Genomic DNA, 17,000 nt, shown 5'->3' with positions numbered 1-17,000 from the left:
TGCTGGTGTGTCACACTGCAGTGCCCTGTGTATTTTTGCATGACACTATTCCTCCTTGGATTTGAAGTTGTGCTGCAGATCTCCAGACTCAGTGGTCAGTCCTGAAATTTTGACTTGTATACTTTGTTCTTCTTCTTCCTAATGATTCCCCAAACACCACTCAACAATTCTTTGTGTCACCTGATGCCAAATTGTTTCCATTTACAGTAAACTGTTGCATTTTGTTTTTGTTTATCCCTCACAGCCTCACAACAATAGCTAAACTACTGTCAATTTATCAAGGCCCAGGTGAATTGCTTGCATGCACACAAAAGCACATTTGGGCCTGCATGTACCGAGAAGATTTAAGGACACTCACGGGGATTTTAGGCCTTAGAGCTAACCATTAATCACATACTTTTGCTTGGTCTCTTTCCCTCGGTGTGTGTGTGTTTGTTTGTTTGTTTGTTTGGCGTGCATGCGTGTGTGTTTGTTTGAAATGTATAAAGAATTTGTACCTGTCCATCCAGCCAATACAGTCTTGTAGTCTTGGTCCAAGGCACCTTGGTAAATAAAACAGGAAAAGCACAAAGTTAATAACACTAAAACATTTTATTTTTTACGCCCCCCAAAAAAGCAACAAGTAGAGTCCATTTACCACATACAAATACAAAAACGTAAACAAAAAGGAAGCACGTCGCAAAACAGAAATGCTCCCCACAGGGACAACAGGGGACCTTCCAGCTGTAAAGCAGCAGAGCTTAGTGCTGTAATCATTCCGGCCATGATCCCTTTATTTAGGCTACTTCTGTTGAAGCAGATTCTAATAAACCACTCATTAAAAAACAACAATTCTTCAGATTGTCCGAAAACATCATGTGCAACATGTAGCGACAGTTTGGTCTCAGCTGCTTGTTTCACTGCAGCATGTGTGAATCTGTGTGCAGCAGCAGTCACTCATAAGGTTCATAAAGCTACAGTAAGATCACAATGTCACAGACTGAAATAAGTTACTGCTTCTATAGGACTTGCATAAAAATGCACACTCCTTGGTTCTGTTAGGATTTCTATGCTGGATCGATTTAATGACGTCATTTGTTTGCCAAGTTTGAAACAAAGTCTCACGCATTCAAAACCGAAGCGCTAGTGCATTGATGAAGGAGAACTCAGCCATGTTGATGCCATATTTTATCTCATAAAATGAAATATAACATATACCAAAATGCATCCTACAGCAAAGCCAGCAGTAAATTTCCAGACAGCTTGCTGACGGAGTGGGGCTGCCAGTTGCTGAGATGATAGCAGGTTTCAATGTCACTGAAGACTTTGGAACAAAGTTCCAAATATCCAATATTTGAATAAATCGCCCACATATTTTAAATCTAAATGGTATGTCATTTAAAAAATGACAAAGTGTATGAAGCAGTTCTAGGACAACATTTATAGCAGCTTTGAGCCTCAATTAAACTTCTTGCCTTAGTAGGCATAAGCTCCTCACCCCTAGCATCACAAAGCATGGTTTAGGAAATTCCATTTGCTGCATTTCTGATTTCCTTTTTGTTTGCACATTTGCACTTTTTTTCACATGCTTGTCCCTAGGGGCCACCGTATACACTGCCCCCGGGCACAACTTGACATAACTCTGGGTTCTGACACCCCCGAACACTCAGCATCAATATTTCCAAGCTTTATTGTAGTTATATTGCAAGAGGTTGACATAGTAATAGATTGTTTCAGCAGAGCATTATATCTACTACTTTCCCTTCCCGACTCTGGTGTGTGTCTCTCCCTCTCTCCCCAACGGTAGAGCAAATGCACTAAGTGTGGACTAATCTATAATTTTGAGAAACAACAGACGCAAGTTAATCCGTATGCATTACTTTGTGTCATGGGCAAGTATTAAAACTCCTGCAATTAGACTAGAAAACACAATTTTTATTATGTCCAGGTATGCCACAGCAAACATACAACACTGTGATATTGGTGTAGCCTTCTGTAAGCTGGTCACATAAGCTTACACTGGTGATTTACCGAGACCTGCGGTCACTTCTTTTCATAAAAATTTAAATTCTGAGTGATTGATGTTATTTTTCCTAATCTTTGTCTGTTCCTGGTCTCTTTCTTGCATTGCAGGCTCATAATAATAGGGCCTCATATGCACATGAACATATTATAGTATATATTATATTTATATTTTATAGAACATTTTCAGTGTAAAACTGAGCATTGTTATCCACATTTCCTACTGTTGTAACAGCACATGCTCAAACAACGTTAAAATCTAATTTTAATATAATTTCTTCATTCTGGTTCACAGCAGTAGTTAACATTGAATATGGATTCCAATATGCACTTGGAAGTTTCCCTAATTCCAAAGCTCACAGTAACACAGCCATAAAATATGGAAGATGCTCTTCAAAGTGTCATGCTACTGTGAGATACTTTGAATAAAGGTATTTGCCCAACAATGAATCTGAGACAGTTTAATAGATGTGGAGCGGCAGTACCTTATAGTTGTGAAGTGATTAATTATTAAGCATCTTATTGGAATCAAGTCGCCTATAGAGAGTGTGAAATGTAAGTCTGGCTGTGTTGGGATATTCAGATGTCATCTTGTAAGATTTAGGCTCCCTTTCTCTTGGTGAGTTTTGACTGTGTGACATTATTCTGAAAAGTGCTGCCACTGCAGTTCAGTGCTGGTGTCACAGCAGGTCAGTAGATCAGTGCCGCCTTACCTTTATAAGTACGACTGTACTCCATCTTCCCCTGAGCCACTTGAAAGTTGTTAATGTATAGTGATTTATTTCTTCAGACAGGGTCCTTTTCCTTTCTCTATATCTTTGAACTCAGCAGATTTTGAATTCAGCATCATTTTCTAAGTTTTTCTTTTTTTGCCTTCTGAGTGTAAAACAATGTGTCTTTTTATGTTCAACTCTAAACTTCAAAGCACAAGGTAGATTGTTGCTTTAAAGCCATGAGCGAGCATATGCAGCAGCAAACAAAAGCATTAACCAACCCGTGAGTTCTCCCGATGCCTGTGGCAAAATGTGAGCTACGAAGAAAGATCTGGGGTAAAACCTTGTTAGTTCTTCTTCAGCTCTAAATTTGCCTTTTTTTGTTACTCAGCTCAGTTTTAGAGTGACAGATGACAAAACTACATTGTTGGAGGATGAAAGCAAAAATCTTTGCCGGAGGTTTTACCAGTTGTCATGTGTTGGTGTTTCAGATCTTTGTGCACCACTAGCATCAACTGCACATGCCAATAACAGACAAGCTCAAAAACTCTTTTGAATCACTGGAAACAAAAATGATTGGTTTCTTCCTGCCTCTGTCTCTTTTACTCTATCTTTCTTCTCCTTTCCCACTACCACACTTGTTTTTTAAAAGGCGGACCTGCTTATGAAGCTGTACCTGCGACAAAGTGTCAGCATGTTGTTTTTTTTTTTTCCCATTTAGGACTGCATTGTTATGCTCAAGTGAGCTGGAGGCTGTCACTCAGGAGAGGAGAAATAACATACAAGGAAATGACATAAACTCCCCGTGGAGTTAAATACAAAATGATGTCTTACCAAACCCTGGTGAATGTTACACTGAATGATCAGTGTCTAGGAAGCGATGGTGGAGGATTTTATTGAATTTAATGGTGCAAGGTCTTTCTCAGGTTCTTCCTCTACATTATAGTGGCTTTGTCTTGCGCATTTATCTTTCTTGGTGATGATGATTTAATGTTTTCAAAACAGGATTAGTGAAATATTGGCTCCACTGACCAAGATTCTTCATTAACCAAAGTTAACACTTCATGAAACCTGTATGAAATTTTCATGTATATGTGTATATACATATTATCTGTGTGATCTTAAAGTTGAGCAATTGGCATTTGAATTTCTTTATTGTTACTTTGAAATGTTTCACTACTTGTCCAAGTAGCTTCTTCAGTCTAAGAATGAGCAGTGAAACTTTTCAAACTTACAAGAAAGAGGTCCACTTGTCAGGACTCCACTTCCACATAACATCAGTATGTGGAAGTGGAGTATGTCTGAGAACCTTCATCAACATAATTCACTCTGTTAGAAACTCTAGTAGCTGTAGGCACTCCACTGCAATAAATGAATTTTGGTCTGAAATGTTTCTGATTTAAAGGCTGATGTGACCAGGCACAAAGGCTCACAGTTGGGAGGGTGTTACAATATATGTTAAATGGTGATCCCAGTTAATCAAAGCAATCATTTTGTGACAACTGAGTTACAAGTCATAATTTAAATGCATTGATTGAGCGTGACTGTATGCCACAGTCATAGAGTTCACTGTATGCCACTGTTAATAGAAACAGACCATTCAGTAAACATCAGGCCCCTCATCATTGGTCCTATTATATCTATCGTTACTGGACTTGAGTGATTATTTACTTGTTATAATTTTAACTTGAAGGTAACTTTTACAAAACATGTAACTAAATGTCCCAATGAGTTTCCCCATCATAGGAATTCATCCTTTCACCCAGGCCTAAATTACAAATAGTACAACACCAACGGACATAACAGTTGTTTGGATTTATTCATCTCTTACACATTTCAGGGACTGACTTTTGATTTTCTCTTACGTTTGTCAAATAATGAGCACTGATCTCTGACCAGTCCTTGGGCTTAACATGCTTACCCCTGGGTGCAGTTGGCATGGCAGGGATGACATTCATTGTTGGCTTCAGCATACTTGAAAATGAAGCTGTTGGCACCTTGCAGGCCATCGGGACACTTTTCCACACAATTTGGTCCATCCTTGAAGTGAAGGCATTGTGCACAATGCTCTGGGCCCTACAGGGAGTGAGAACATTTTTATATTTTCTTCATTATGAAAAGAGTCATTCTGAATCAAATGTATACACGAGGTTTATGTATAAACACCAACGAGGTGTTAAGCTGCCATTTGGCCATTTAGTAAAGCACTTAACTGTTATTACATCATTATCAAAATGATGCCTCATGGCATGAGTCATTTCTGAGTGAGCTTGTTCAGTTTGAGTATAAATACTGCATTACAACACGATCCCAACACTAATCATAAAAGACTTGGGTTTTTACTGGGTTGTTTTGCACTTATCGGCAAGTGCCAGTCACAGTAACTCTTACAATCTTCATGGCATGTCTTTTTCAATGTATTCAGTAGTCACTGCTGAGTCTGGCGTTATCAGGACAGCTTTTGTCAAAGATGTGTAAGTGACAACTTTATTCCCTAGTCTTCGCTCCAAGTTTCCTGTGTGTAGAGAGGATATAGTGTTGCTGTACCTGACATCAACAAAGTCAGGCATAAAGGACAAATCAGTAGTGTCCCAAATGTAGGTGATGGGATATCTGCTATAGCCTCAGTCTGCAAAGAAACAGATTGATGGGTATATTTCTACATGATTGACTTTCCTAGTGCAGCTCTTTTAAGCAGCTTTTTATAGATTAAACTGCTGTACTTGCATCTGGGTAGCAGTGAATGTGTGAGATAACAGGAAGCAAAAGACCGGCAGTGAAAGCAGTAAGAAGAGAGACGAGAAAAGTGAAAAATAAGTGGAGTAATAAGGGGACGTGAAGGAGAGAGAGTGGACATGGATGCAGCACAACAGAGGAGAGGAAAGAGTTGGCAAGAGCGAGCAGCATATAGTGTGAATAAGAGCGAGAAAAGGAGAGAGAATAGGGGATGGGAGGGTGAGAGCAGACGAAACGCATAAAGTAGTGTGAGCGGAGCAGCCAGATAATAACCATCGCTCACAGCACACACAATGACCATAACAATCCGCCTAGAACAGGATTTATGGAGCTAATATAGGCAGGGGAGGAGGTAGGAGAGGAGAGGAAGAGGGGCTCAAACCTCTTTGAGACAGGCCTCGTATCACCAACAGGCCTGAAGAACATCTCATTAACAAGCAACACAAACACACACTGAACATGAACACAAAGTGGAAATCAAATCAATAACTGTGCATTTCACCGCACATAAGCTTACATGGATGTTATTTTTGCCTGACACATACTGTTTACATGACAAATACAGGTAAGACAGGAAAACACACACCCACAATTAAAATGAGATCTCTTTAAAACACTGACACAACATTTTAAAAACATACTGAAACCATCCTTCGGCAATGCACACGAGTTCATAGATAGGCTCGGGTAATGAGCTTGCAGGGACACATTTGTGTATATGTGTGCATACACTGTTCACTAATGCCTCTGCGTGTGTCCTTTTAACTTTTGTGTGTGTGAATATGCATTCACTCACATATAATTATGCAAATTGAAAGTCTCACTGCTCTCCCTGGCTTTAGCGTTGAGCCTGGCACTTTGCATTTATGAGTGTCTTCCCACTACTGGCTACAGGGGTGTGCGTGTGTGTGTATGTATATGCATGTGCATACGTGTGTGTATCCAATAATCCCATCACATCAGCAAGCTAAACTGTGTGACAGACCAAACAAACCAGCAGGGTATCAGGGCATCCAAATAATAACAGCGATGTAGCGTATCCCAACCAAAGTACCCTGCTGTAAATTTAAATTGGTCTGCTTGTGTGGTTAACGCTAAGGTTTGTGTGTGATTTTGTTGGATATCGATGCCTAGTATACTAGTTTTCCAGAAGGTCTGACCATTACTCTTTAGGGTGTCATACTGTAGCTTAGAGAAAAGACTTTTAACTGGCAGCCGCATAAAAGGCTTTTTCAAAGAATGAACAGGTATATCAGTGGGGGAGATATTTTATCATGATATAGTCTGATGCTCAGAACTCCTCATACATTCCACTGAAGTTTTAAAATATCACACTGCAAAACAATCCGGAGCATTACTGATGAGGAAGAGAGATAAATAGAGGAGTACAGACAAAATAGCACTGAAAAGAATCAGTGAGACAAATAGAAAAAAAGATGGATGAGTAGCTTCTCTGTATGTGACAGTGGTCATAAAAAATATGAGAATGTATTGAGTAGATTCAAGCATTTTTTATTTAGATATCATATTTTGTTCTGTTATTGTGTGTGTACCGGCATGCAATGTGTTTTAATTCAGTTGTGCTTGAAATGGCCCCAATGCTCCAAGAAGTTTTTGTAAAACGAAAGAACATGTAAAGGTTGTCAATACCTAACATGAAATATGAGACGTTTTTGCACAATATATGATGAAACAGGATTGTAACTAAAAAAAAAAAAACAGGAACAAAGTAGAAAATGGCAGAAGAAATACAGTTCTTTTTCTTTTTATTCATTTTTAGATAATACTGTAATGTATCTTTCTCAAACAAATGCTAATCAGTTACAAAAAACATGTAGGATAATATGGAATGGGACAACAAGACAAAGTAATGCAGTTTGCTAAGATAAAAAGCTTAGAAATTCAAGTGTGTTTCTATCACTGATTAGCAAAAGCTACTACTCTGCTGCAAAGTTTCTGTACACAACATAGCCTGTATTCATAGCTACAGTCATATCTCCAATGTCGCTCCACAGAGGGCATTAGGCCTATCAAGTCATTGTGTGTAAGCTGTAATGTAATTTCTATGGGCTCTGTTGCCATAACATGATTGCTATAATCCATTTGTGTGTCTGTGCTGCACATGTGACGTCTACTTGAGGTCCATTTCCATTATATACAGCTTGACAAGTCTCCCGCAGGCACAGAAACACTAAGAGGTTGAACAGGTTTTGTAGATGGGGAATTACAAGGCGCCAAAATAAAGTGACACTGAAGAAGCTGTAGAAAAGTACTAATTACATAATCTCTTACATTATTTAGATTGTTTGAAAGAGTCCTCAATATGGCCAAAAAACAATAAAGACATTAAAATAGGCTGTATTGATTTTACATTTATACTTATAAACAATTGCCTGCTATAAGATTTGTCAAACTACTAGAAGCTACAGGTCTCTGTATTGTTTTTTTAAAAAGCCAAGTGCAGGGCTGCAGGGTATCAAGTGGACAGCCAAGATAATCAAAGCAACAATTCTCCAACAACAACACACACTGTACCCGAGCCAAAAGCCACAGATGTGCTTATGTTAGCCTTTGCTCTGCATGAGTACATGTACACACAAACATCACAGTGATTTTGGGGAGAAAAAAATGTAAAGTTTCACACATCCAAACTGTATTGAGTAAACTAACTGACGGGGTGTGAAGGGACCCAAAAGACAGCACGGCCCCTCTGGCTTGCATCTGTCGCAAATAATCCCTTTCTATCAAACCAAAAGATAAGATTTTAAGAGAAAGTACAGGGTCAGGGGCCTCATGTGGCTGTGGGTATGGTGTTCTCAGGCGGCAGACAAACGTGAAGGTCAGGGATTTTTTTTTTCCTTTCTTTTTTTACTCTGGCATTTTTTTAATGTACAGCTGCTACCAAATAACCTTTCAACAAGCTGCTGTTCTTCTCTAAGAGCTTGTGAATTGAAAACATTTGTTGGGAGGACAAATGCCCTTTGGGAAAAATACTTACGGAACAATTAAAAAGAATGGCTGTCCCTGAATGAGTTGTTGATGGTTCATAACATAAATCCAGAATTACACACACACACACACACACACACACACACACACACACACACACACACACACACACACACTTGAACTGCAAACTATTGCTGATCTAAGCTGAAACAATCGGTTTTACCTTTGAGCCAGAATTTGAGACGTGATCAATAGCAAATTTCAAAGTCACACATTTACTGCTAATACAATAATTAATCATGGTCGGAGTGACCACAGGGAATGTCTGCAGTTATGTGGTTCATGGTGAGTTTTTGGCCTTTAAGATGATTCCTCTTTCAGCTGCATCTATTTGTTGTTGATTTTGATATTTTCTTGGGATTTTAATGGGATGTGAGGACTTTAGACACTCTTGTAGATGTATTCTTTAAAATAACAGATATCTTGATTTACAATTCTAATCTGTTGAAGCTGGATTGCTATTTAGTGTCAAATAACTCAGATTAGTCTTTGCTCTGTGGCTCCTATTTTAAAGGAGGTAAAGGCAGTTTAACAGCCATTTTTTTGAATGGTGGCATAATGCCACCATGTTGCTTTATATGCCGGATGACATTCCTGTTTGGAGCAAAAGCAAATTAAGCAACCTGCTCAAACAACCCTTTCCCCTCTGACTGTACTCTATGTGATTGAAAACAATGCATCACTTTAGTTGTCCATAAAATAAAGCTTACCGGACCATGGCAGGTCAAAGAGTCATCGTCAGCTCGCTCACACTGGGCATCACACTCCACACACACTGAACCGTTGGCATACTCTCGAATGTCCCTGTAAGAGATGGAGGGAAGGGAGTGAGAGATTCAGACGGGTGGAGAGATATATAAGAGTGAGAGACAAATGAGCGAGCGAAACAATGTTTGAGAAAGGCAAATTAAATATTGGAAACTAAAAAAGTCTTGTAGCTTTTTGCTAATTTTGATAGTTGTTGATACAGCATTCAATTACCTAAAAAGCTAAGAAACAAGACTTAATTACCTTGGATTATGATCTGTTATGATCATAGATAATAGCTTTTAAAATCAGCAGAAGCACATTTGTAGCACCTACCAGGGCTCAATATCAACCTCACTTTGATGTTCTTTTTCTCTTAAAGAGCGTTCTCATTGCTAAATTCAAGTTTGTAAATTATCATTTTCAATCATTGAATTGTTAGTAGTGGAGATGCAAAGGTTTATTTCAATCAAGTTCAAGCATAGTTTTGTGCAATGCGTGATTTAGAAAAAAAGCTCAGTATATGTTAGCATACAGTCAATAGGCAGGCTCACACACCACACACACGCACATGTATTGCAGATAAGTGGCTAACTACAATACTGATACCATCACTCAGGGGGCTGACTCAGTTGAAAGGTAAAGTACCTGCAAGGGGTGCAACATTTTCAAAAATCAATTAAATTGAGTACCCCGTTATTCAATTTCTGCAATCCCCTTATAATAGCACAACACTGAAGTGGCCTCCAAAACTCATTAAATTTGACCACAGTGCGACTGAGTTGGCACTTTGCCTTAGTACTACAGGACAATGGAAATGAATTTAAGTTATAGTACTCATTTTGTCACTGAGGGGGGATAAAAGAATGTTCCATCTCAGCAATAGAAAGAAACTGTTGTTGACCCAGTGGGATTTCAATAAAATTAGTATTAATTATGCTTTATCTGGCCTTCAGAAAACCTTCCAGGAGGCAGGGGAGGTGAGCTTTTGTCTGGGTGTGTGCTGGTTGAAATAATAGGGGCTGCACTGTAGCTTGAAGATATCCCTGAAGCTTAAGACTTAAAGGCTGTTGCATGACATTCTGCCGTGTTTAGCTTTTCTGCACGTTCTGTTATGGGACAAAGGTGCAGGAATGCATTTGTAGTGAATAATAGTTTGGAAGACAAATTTGATGAACAAATAAACAATCAGTTGGCTTGTTGACAGAACACAGACCCTCATGTTCAAAGGCAAACAAGTAAATCTGCATGTTTTGTATTTTGAATAATGGCGTCCCAATTGTTAACATTAATTATTATTAACCATCAATTATTAACAAATCGGTTAGTGGTGAGTTTCAGATGGTGACTCGTCAATATACCGAAGTCTCAGATTAAAGAAGTCCACAATTCAAGTTATACTGTGTAGTTATATTTTTAACAGTTTAGCAGACAGCGTATGTTCATTTCAGTCCTCAAGAACCACTGTCCTCCATGTTTTTGTCATGCACATTACAGCAGATTCTCCTGCAGCAGGTTTGTTGTCCTTGTACTGCTAGTGCAAAAACCAACTTGCAGTGAAATAAAGTGTTGTAACAAAACCTTGACCTACAGGGCAAGTGAAGCATTTGATGGGATTGATAAATGCTGAACAGAGAGCAAAAAAAAAGTGCAACAAAAATAAACTGAATCACCTAAAGTGTGATTCAGTATGACTGTCCTACAAGGCAAAGAATATTCATTAAAGCTCTGCTTGGTGGAGAACGAGCCAGATGTGCTGGCAATACTGACGGTGTGGGTGGTGCTGATGTGCAGGTGGACAGGTAGGCAGGGCGTGGCCCCGTGCGCAAGCAGTGACTGTGACACGCAGTGACACGCCTAGCCCCCCTGCCCTAACAGCAACTTCCAGTCCTCCTCATTACTGTCCACTTCAGGCACCTGAGTTAGGACTTAAATGCCATTGTCCAGTAGTTCTGCAAGGTAAAATATCTAAAATGTTATTAATAAAACTAACCAGGGAGGGGGGTGTCATCACCTTCCTTCGTGAGGTAGAGAGAATCAAGTTATACTTCCTTTTAAAGTCAAGGAACCCCTATTGTTCTGACGCCCAGCAGGGGAGCCTTTTAAACTGAGAGTCACCACCACATCTTAAATTGTTCTTTTCCCCCTGCAGCTCTTAATATCATCCATACTAAACAGACAAATGCTGCTGAAATTGAATGATGTGACAAAGAGCCTTGGGCTGTTCTTGAACTGAAATTTAACTTTTCATAAGCAGGTTGTGCAGCAGCCATTCCAGCAATTCATAGGTGAATAGAATCAGTTGATTCACTTTTAAATATTTGTCCTTGATTTGAACAGTGGAAAACATTTTAGTAGAATGTTTCGACAGGATTTCTGTCAAATGCTCAATGTAGAAATCAATCTGATCTTCAAGCTGTAGTCTGAGATTATGATGGGAAATAAGTTTTCCCGTTAACAATTTTACGCCTACAAAAAGTTATTAATAAAGATGTATTTTCAGCACTGAAAAGGCAAATGAAAGTTACAATTTAGACTTTGTGGCTTCTCCTGACTGCACGTTACAAAGTATCTCTTTCTCACACGCAGAGATCAAAAAGCAATATCCACTACAGCAAAGGTAGATCTGTTATTGATAATAAAAGACATATTTGTCAGTACCAACACTGAGTGATGCCGTTAAAGCAACAGAACATAAATCAAAATGGCCTGAATTGGTTTTTTGGGTGAAAATTGCACCACACAATTAATAAAAGCAGCACAAGCAGAATGATACAGGTCCCTGATATGGAAGACAAGCTTGGGAAAAGCGGGATCTGATTTAGTTGATGGTGACAATAGGGTAGGAGTGAAGTTTGGCTAATCCTTATTTATTAATAATACCCTCATCCATCTTGCTCTCAGTGGTCTCATATTTGAGTGCAGGTGTACAGACACATACATAACTCACCCTTCATAAAGGTTGCAGCTATCCACACAGATTCGGCCACGACTGAAATATCGGCAGGACAGGCACTGGTCTGGGCCGGGACCCCAACACCCTGCATCCGAACACAGTGGATCACACACCATGTGGTCCTTGGCTGTTCAACAGAAACAAGGATAGAGAGTACACATGCAAAGTATGTAGAGTTAAGTCGTGATTTGATGACTCAGTGCTAGCACAGACACAGAATAAACCCTAAATTGCCCCAAATTATCTGAAAATAAAATTAGCAAAGATAATCACATTATTTATGAAGAGACACAGTTCTAGATTTGCCAGGGTTCATTCTTTGCATTAAAATTCTCTGCTTCCACAGAACGAGTGGCCTATAAAATGCTCTATATTTTTTAGATGACTTTCTTAAACAACAGTGAGAGTACATGTCAGTGGAATAAGCATAAATCTAATCTTTGCTGCTGAAGGACTGCACTAGTCCTATTCAGTGATCAATATATTGACAAGCAATAGGTATTGGAAGGTTAGAGAACAATTACTCTCCTAGATATAATGAAAGATTATCTTGTACTGTATGTTTATGTAGATATTTATATGTGTTTACAGTAAGGTGTGGTATTGTTCAGTGTGGCGTTAGCAACGGGAAGATGGAGAGCTATGCTTCTTCATTATAAGAATGCCGAGCAAATAGTGACAAAGCACTGGTGGGACCATGAAAACACCTGCAGATGCTACACACACTATATTAACCTTTGGCTGACAAAAGGGAGAAAAACAAATAAATCCTGAAACATAATTATCAGTATTAATTTGAAGGGTTTTATGCAAAACTTTCAGTTTACCTATTGGGTTCAGGCCCAAAATATCAGTATCTGCTTCCAACAAACCAATCCATACACAGTAGAAGAATGCTGTCACTTAAAGTCTAAAACCAGCAGTTTACAAAGACGTGGTTAAAGTGTGAAAGGTTTAGGTTTCATTTATTTCGGTTTGCACTGTAAAAGAAAGAAAATGTACTCGGTTATAGAACATAATGCCCCTCTCTTTTTTATCCCTTTCATGGTGAACAATCTGTATGCTGGTCTGTCTGTTTCTGGCTCTGTATTTTATATATACACTCGGGCCATTACGCTATTCTCTTCTTGTGTCGGTATCTCTTATCTCTCTCTTGCTTTTGTCCCCCTTCAGCACTCAGTTTTACAAAGGTTGCTACATCTGAAAGCATTACAATGACAAAATGAGAGTGTTGAAGTAACATAGTGACAGTACTGCAGATACACTTCGAACTTGTATCATCCCATCTGTGTCGGACATGATTTTCCTCTCGTTGGTGAATTTGTATGAACGTATGCAGGCTCTTCTCTCCTCTTCTCTCCTTTCCTCTCCTCAGGCCCCAGCTGTTTTGAGGTCCTGCTCACACATAAGCCCGGGGCTATGCTTGGCAGTCAGCCATACCATGTCCATGATGCTACAAAACCCAGACAGAAGGATGCATATCCATAGACAAAACAGAAATAATGTGTTCCTTTTGAGTGCAGTGGATGAAAGCCCTGCCTTTTAAAACAAAGAAAACCACCTCTGTAGAGCTTGCAGTGCCACAGGTAAACTGACCAGACAGCGGGAATGATGAGAAACAGGATAAAGCAATAATGCATAAAAAAGGTGCGATGGCTTTTAACTATAGCTCATGCAGGATCAAAGGAAAAAAATGGACAAATACAGGGAAGAAATAGACAAAGACATGAGCAAAAATCTGAAAGAACAGAAATTGAACAATAAGACACCACAATACTACTAGGTAAAGGTGATTGATGTAGCTGGAACTCAACGGTTTCTGACATCACTCTCAAAGGTGTCAAAGACATTGAAAACAAGAGCAACCATGAAAAGGCTGAAATATGTAAGTTTATGAATCCAAATTTTAGATATGAGAAATATTTGAGAAGCCCCCCCAAAAAATCAACGAGAAAGAACAAAAAAAATATTTATCGTTGTTTTTCAATGTTTTAAAAGAAAAAGGTTTTCTTATAGAAATCCCAGTCATTACAATTTTCTTCACTTGTATCTTGACTAAGCAGACCACCTGTTTGTTTTGAATAGGTCTTTTCCACAGCAGTCTTTCCGACTGGAAGAAAAGCACAGGTGTTACCAAAAACAATAACGACAGCTCGGATCTTTTCATGTGAAAATGAAGCAGGCATCCTGACATCCACTATCATCAGTGTTATTATTTACAAATCTGAATTTAATATTGTGACAAAGTCTCTAATGAAGATAATGTTTGAAAAATAGGATTTTCTTTCGCAATGTCTTTATCGTGATTAAAAATACATTTGTGTCTCTTTAAAGGATCAGAAATGGCCTAGAGATTTATTTATCTTAACTCATTAAGTCCAGACGGTATCAAATGTTTATTTACTACATTACAAACCCACACAATACTTAATTTTTCTGGCTGATTAGTGCTCATTATCATGTTGAAAGTTTGTGAAGCTTTGGTATTATATGAGGTCAAGTATCAGTGTCACTCAAGAAAGTACAATTTGTATTGCTTTAAAAAAAAGCTTAGAAAAGAAATTCAGGAAGGTGTCTACACAATATCAACCAGTCCTGTAAAGACCTCTAATCAGTCAAATGATTAAAATGACCTGTGCAGTTTCACCAGGTGAGTGTATTTATAGCCTTGAAGCCATTATTGGGAAAGCTGTGAGTGATGGCTATGTGTTTATTCTCCTGGATGCATTATTTTATAATTTAATAATAATGTATTTTCCAGCTAAAAATGTGACCTTTAGAAGAAATGTGAAAAGAAAACACAATACATTTCCCCTACATGTATTACCCTAAGGTTTGTACTCTAAAAACATCTTTATAAAACACTGACATTTCAACTGTTAGTTTATATATATATATATAAATATAAAGACTATTCTGTCAGGCCAAAGGTAGAAAATTGACTGTCTCCAAAGAAGAATACAAACCCTCATTTTAAAAATTCAGTCAAATAATTCTGTAACTTTAAAGGACAAGTTTACATCTGACCTGTTGATGTGTACAGTGATGCTTGAAATTGTGTGAAACCTTTAGAATGTGCTCTATTTCTGCATAATCTTTTAGAAAATAAACAAAACTGGGTTTCCTTTTCCTACAGCAGTTTTAGGACTATTGACAGGTTCACAAACTTTCAAGAACCAATATACGACCATCTTTTAATGACATGTTGTACCCACTTATTGTATTGAAGCTGCCTTACCACTGTTGATATTTCTTTGATTAGTGGTGAAATTTCATATGGATGTGACTTTGTATTACCTTGCTGGTTGCTGTAGCGAAAGAGGCTAATTGGATTTTTCACTCAGTCACCATACAGATACTGAAATCAAGGATAAATTCCCTGTATTTACACTTACAGTCATCTCTGTCAATCGGGATAAGATTGCTCGTCTGTTCCAGAGACCTCCTTTGTTGTACAAAAACTATTCAAGACACATCGGCCAGACAATCCCAATGAAGGTTATTGTTCACCGTGATTCACGGTTTGTGCTATGGCTACAAATACTTTCGATTAGAGCGCCTATAAAAACTGACTGCGTAGGTTTAAGGCTTCTACCTACAGATGCTTGTACATCAATATAACTGCTACAACTATGAAAAAATGGGCGGGCACACACACACACACACACACACACACACACACACACACGCACACGCACACGCACACTCCTTGTCCTCTGTCTTTGCTCTCCTGAAAGGGAGACCTGCTCTGTTTCAGTCCCTGTTGTGCTCAGGTCAGACAGAAACACCGAGCAATGTTTTTCCTCTAGAGGACTTTACATTAACTTACATTTTCTTCCAGAATGTAGTGGATTCGATAGGCTGAGTATTAATTCATTTATTTACGTATTTATTTATATATTTATTTTACACAAACACACACAGATACACACACATGCAAAGCCATGTCCAGGAAAAAGGTGTGTGACTCGAGTTTCACTCCAAGTCTTCAAAGTCACTGTGCGTGTGTGTGTGTGCTGAACACTGAGGAACTGCCCAGGGGAAGGGAGCACATGAACAGTGAAGAGGGACCAACTCAATAATGCAAATACTGACTCATTAATGAACATTATACGTAAATTAATAATGTCTTTAACACTTGTGGCAGTGATATTATAAAAAGCTCTTCTATTTTTAGAAACACATTTATTTTTATCTCATCAACTCAGTTATTTGCCTAATTTATTGTGACCAAACCTTTCATTCTCTGGGCGGTTCTGGTGGGTAATTAGTTCTAATAATGGGGTTGTTTTTGTTTTAGATGTTGTTTGACATTTGGAAAATAATAGCTTCCACTCACATGACAAAGATAGCAAGATCACATATGTTTCTGCTATCATATGTTCACTGGAAACATTGCCTACTGAAGGAGGACAGTCAAGTTGTTAAATAAAATTGCACATGCAAATAACTTTAAATGTCTAAACAGATTAACCAGCAGGCTTTCATTTCTCCTAAAAAACTATTTGGATTTGAAGCTTGATCAGTTTTGTCTGAAAGTGATTATTTTTCAGGTCAACTATCCCTTTCTTTTAAACCATTAGTGTCTGAACTTACTGTGAAGTCCACAGATTTTTTTCATCATGCTCCATTTTTGGTATTTTGTCACATTTTGTTTACAGCTTTAGACATTGGTTTTAATATTACAAGAGAAAAAGATAATTTTAGGTGGCACACATTCATCCAGAACAGGATACACAACAAACCCGACTGGTAAACAAGACACAGCGTGGTGACTATTGTTGGAGATCTGCTGTGGCCGAGCTCAGCAACAGGGTTTTTTTTTTTTCTTGTTTCTT

The 17,000-nt window shown here is 38.4% G+C and overlaps 1 protein-coding gene across 3 annotated transcripts in view; it reads right to left on the bottom strand.

Annotated features, from left to right (window-relative positions):
- LOC137133164 (receptor tyrosine-protein kinase erbB-4-like) overlaps positions 1 to 17,000 on the bottom strand; it is a 280,055-nt gene that overhangs the window by 61,297 nt on the left and 201,758 nt on the right. For all 3 annotated transcript variants that reach the window (XM_067516449.1, XM_067516450.1, XM_067516451.1), the window contains 4 exons: positions 12,157 to 12,289; positions 9,170 to 9,263; positions 4,636 to 4,790; positions 498 to 542 (listed from right to left, as the gene is read on the bottom strand). In XM_067516449.1, the coding sequence (XP_067372550.1) occupies positions 498 to 542; positions 4,636 to 4,790; positions 9,170 to 9,263; positions 12,157 to 12,289 (427 nt within the window). The remainder of the gene's footprint in view (positions 1 to 497; positions 543 to 4,635; positions 4,791 to 9,169; positions 9,264 to 12,156; positions 12,290 to 17,000) is intronic.

The sequence above is a fragment of the Channa argus genome, chromosome 9 (assembly GCF_033026475.1).
Source record: "Channa argus isolate prfri chromosome 9, Channa argus male v1.0, whole genome shotgun sequence".
NCBI classification, from domain to species: domain Eukaryota; kingdom Metazoa; phylum Chordata; class Actinopteri; order Anabantiformes; family Channidae; genus Channa; species Channa argus.
The sequence above is the reverse complement of the archived record's forward strand: the minus strand, read 5'-3'. Positions and strand labels throughout refer to the sequence as shown.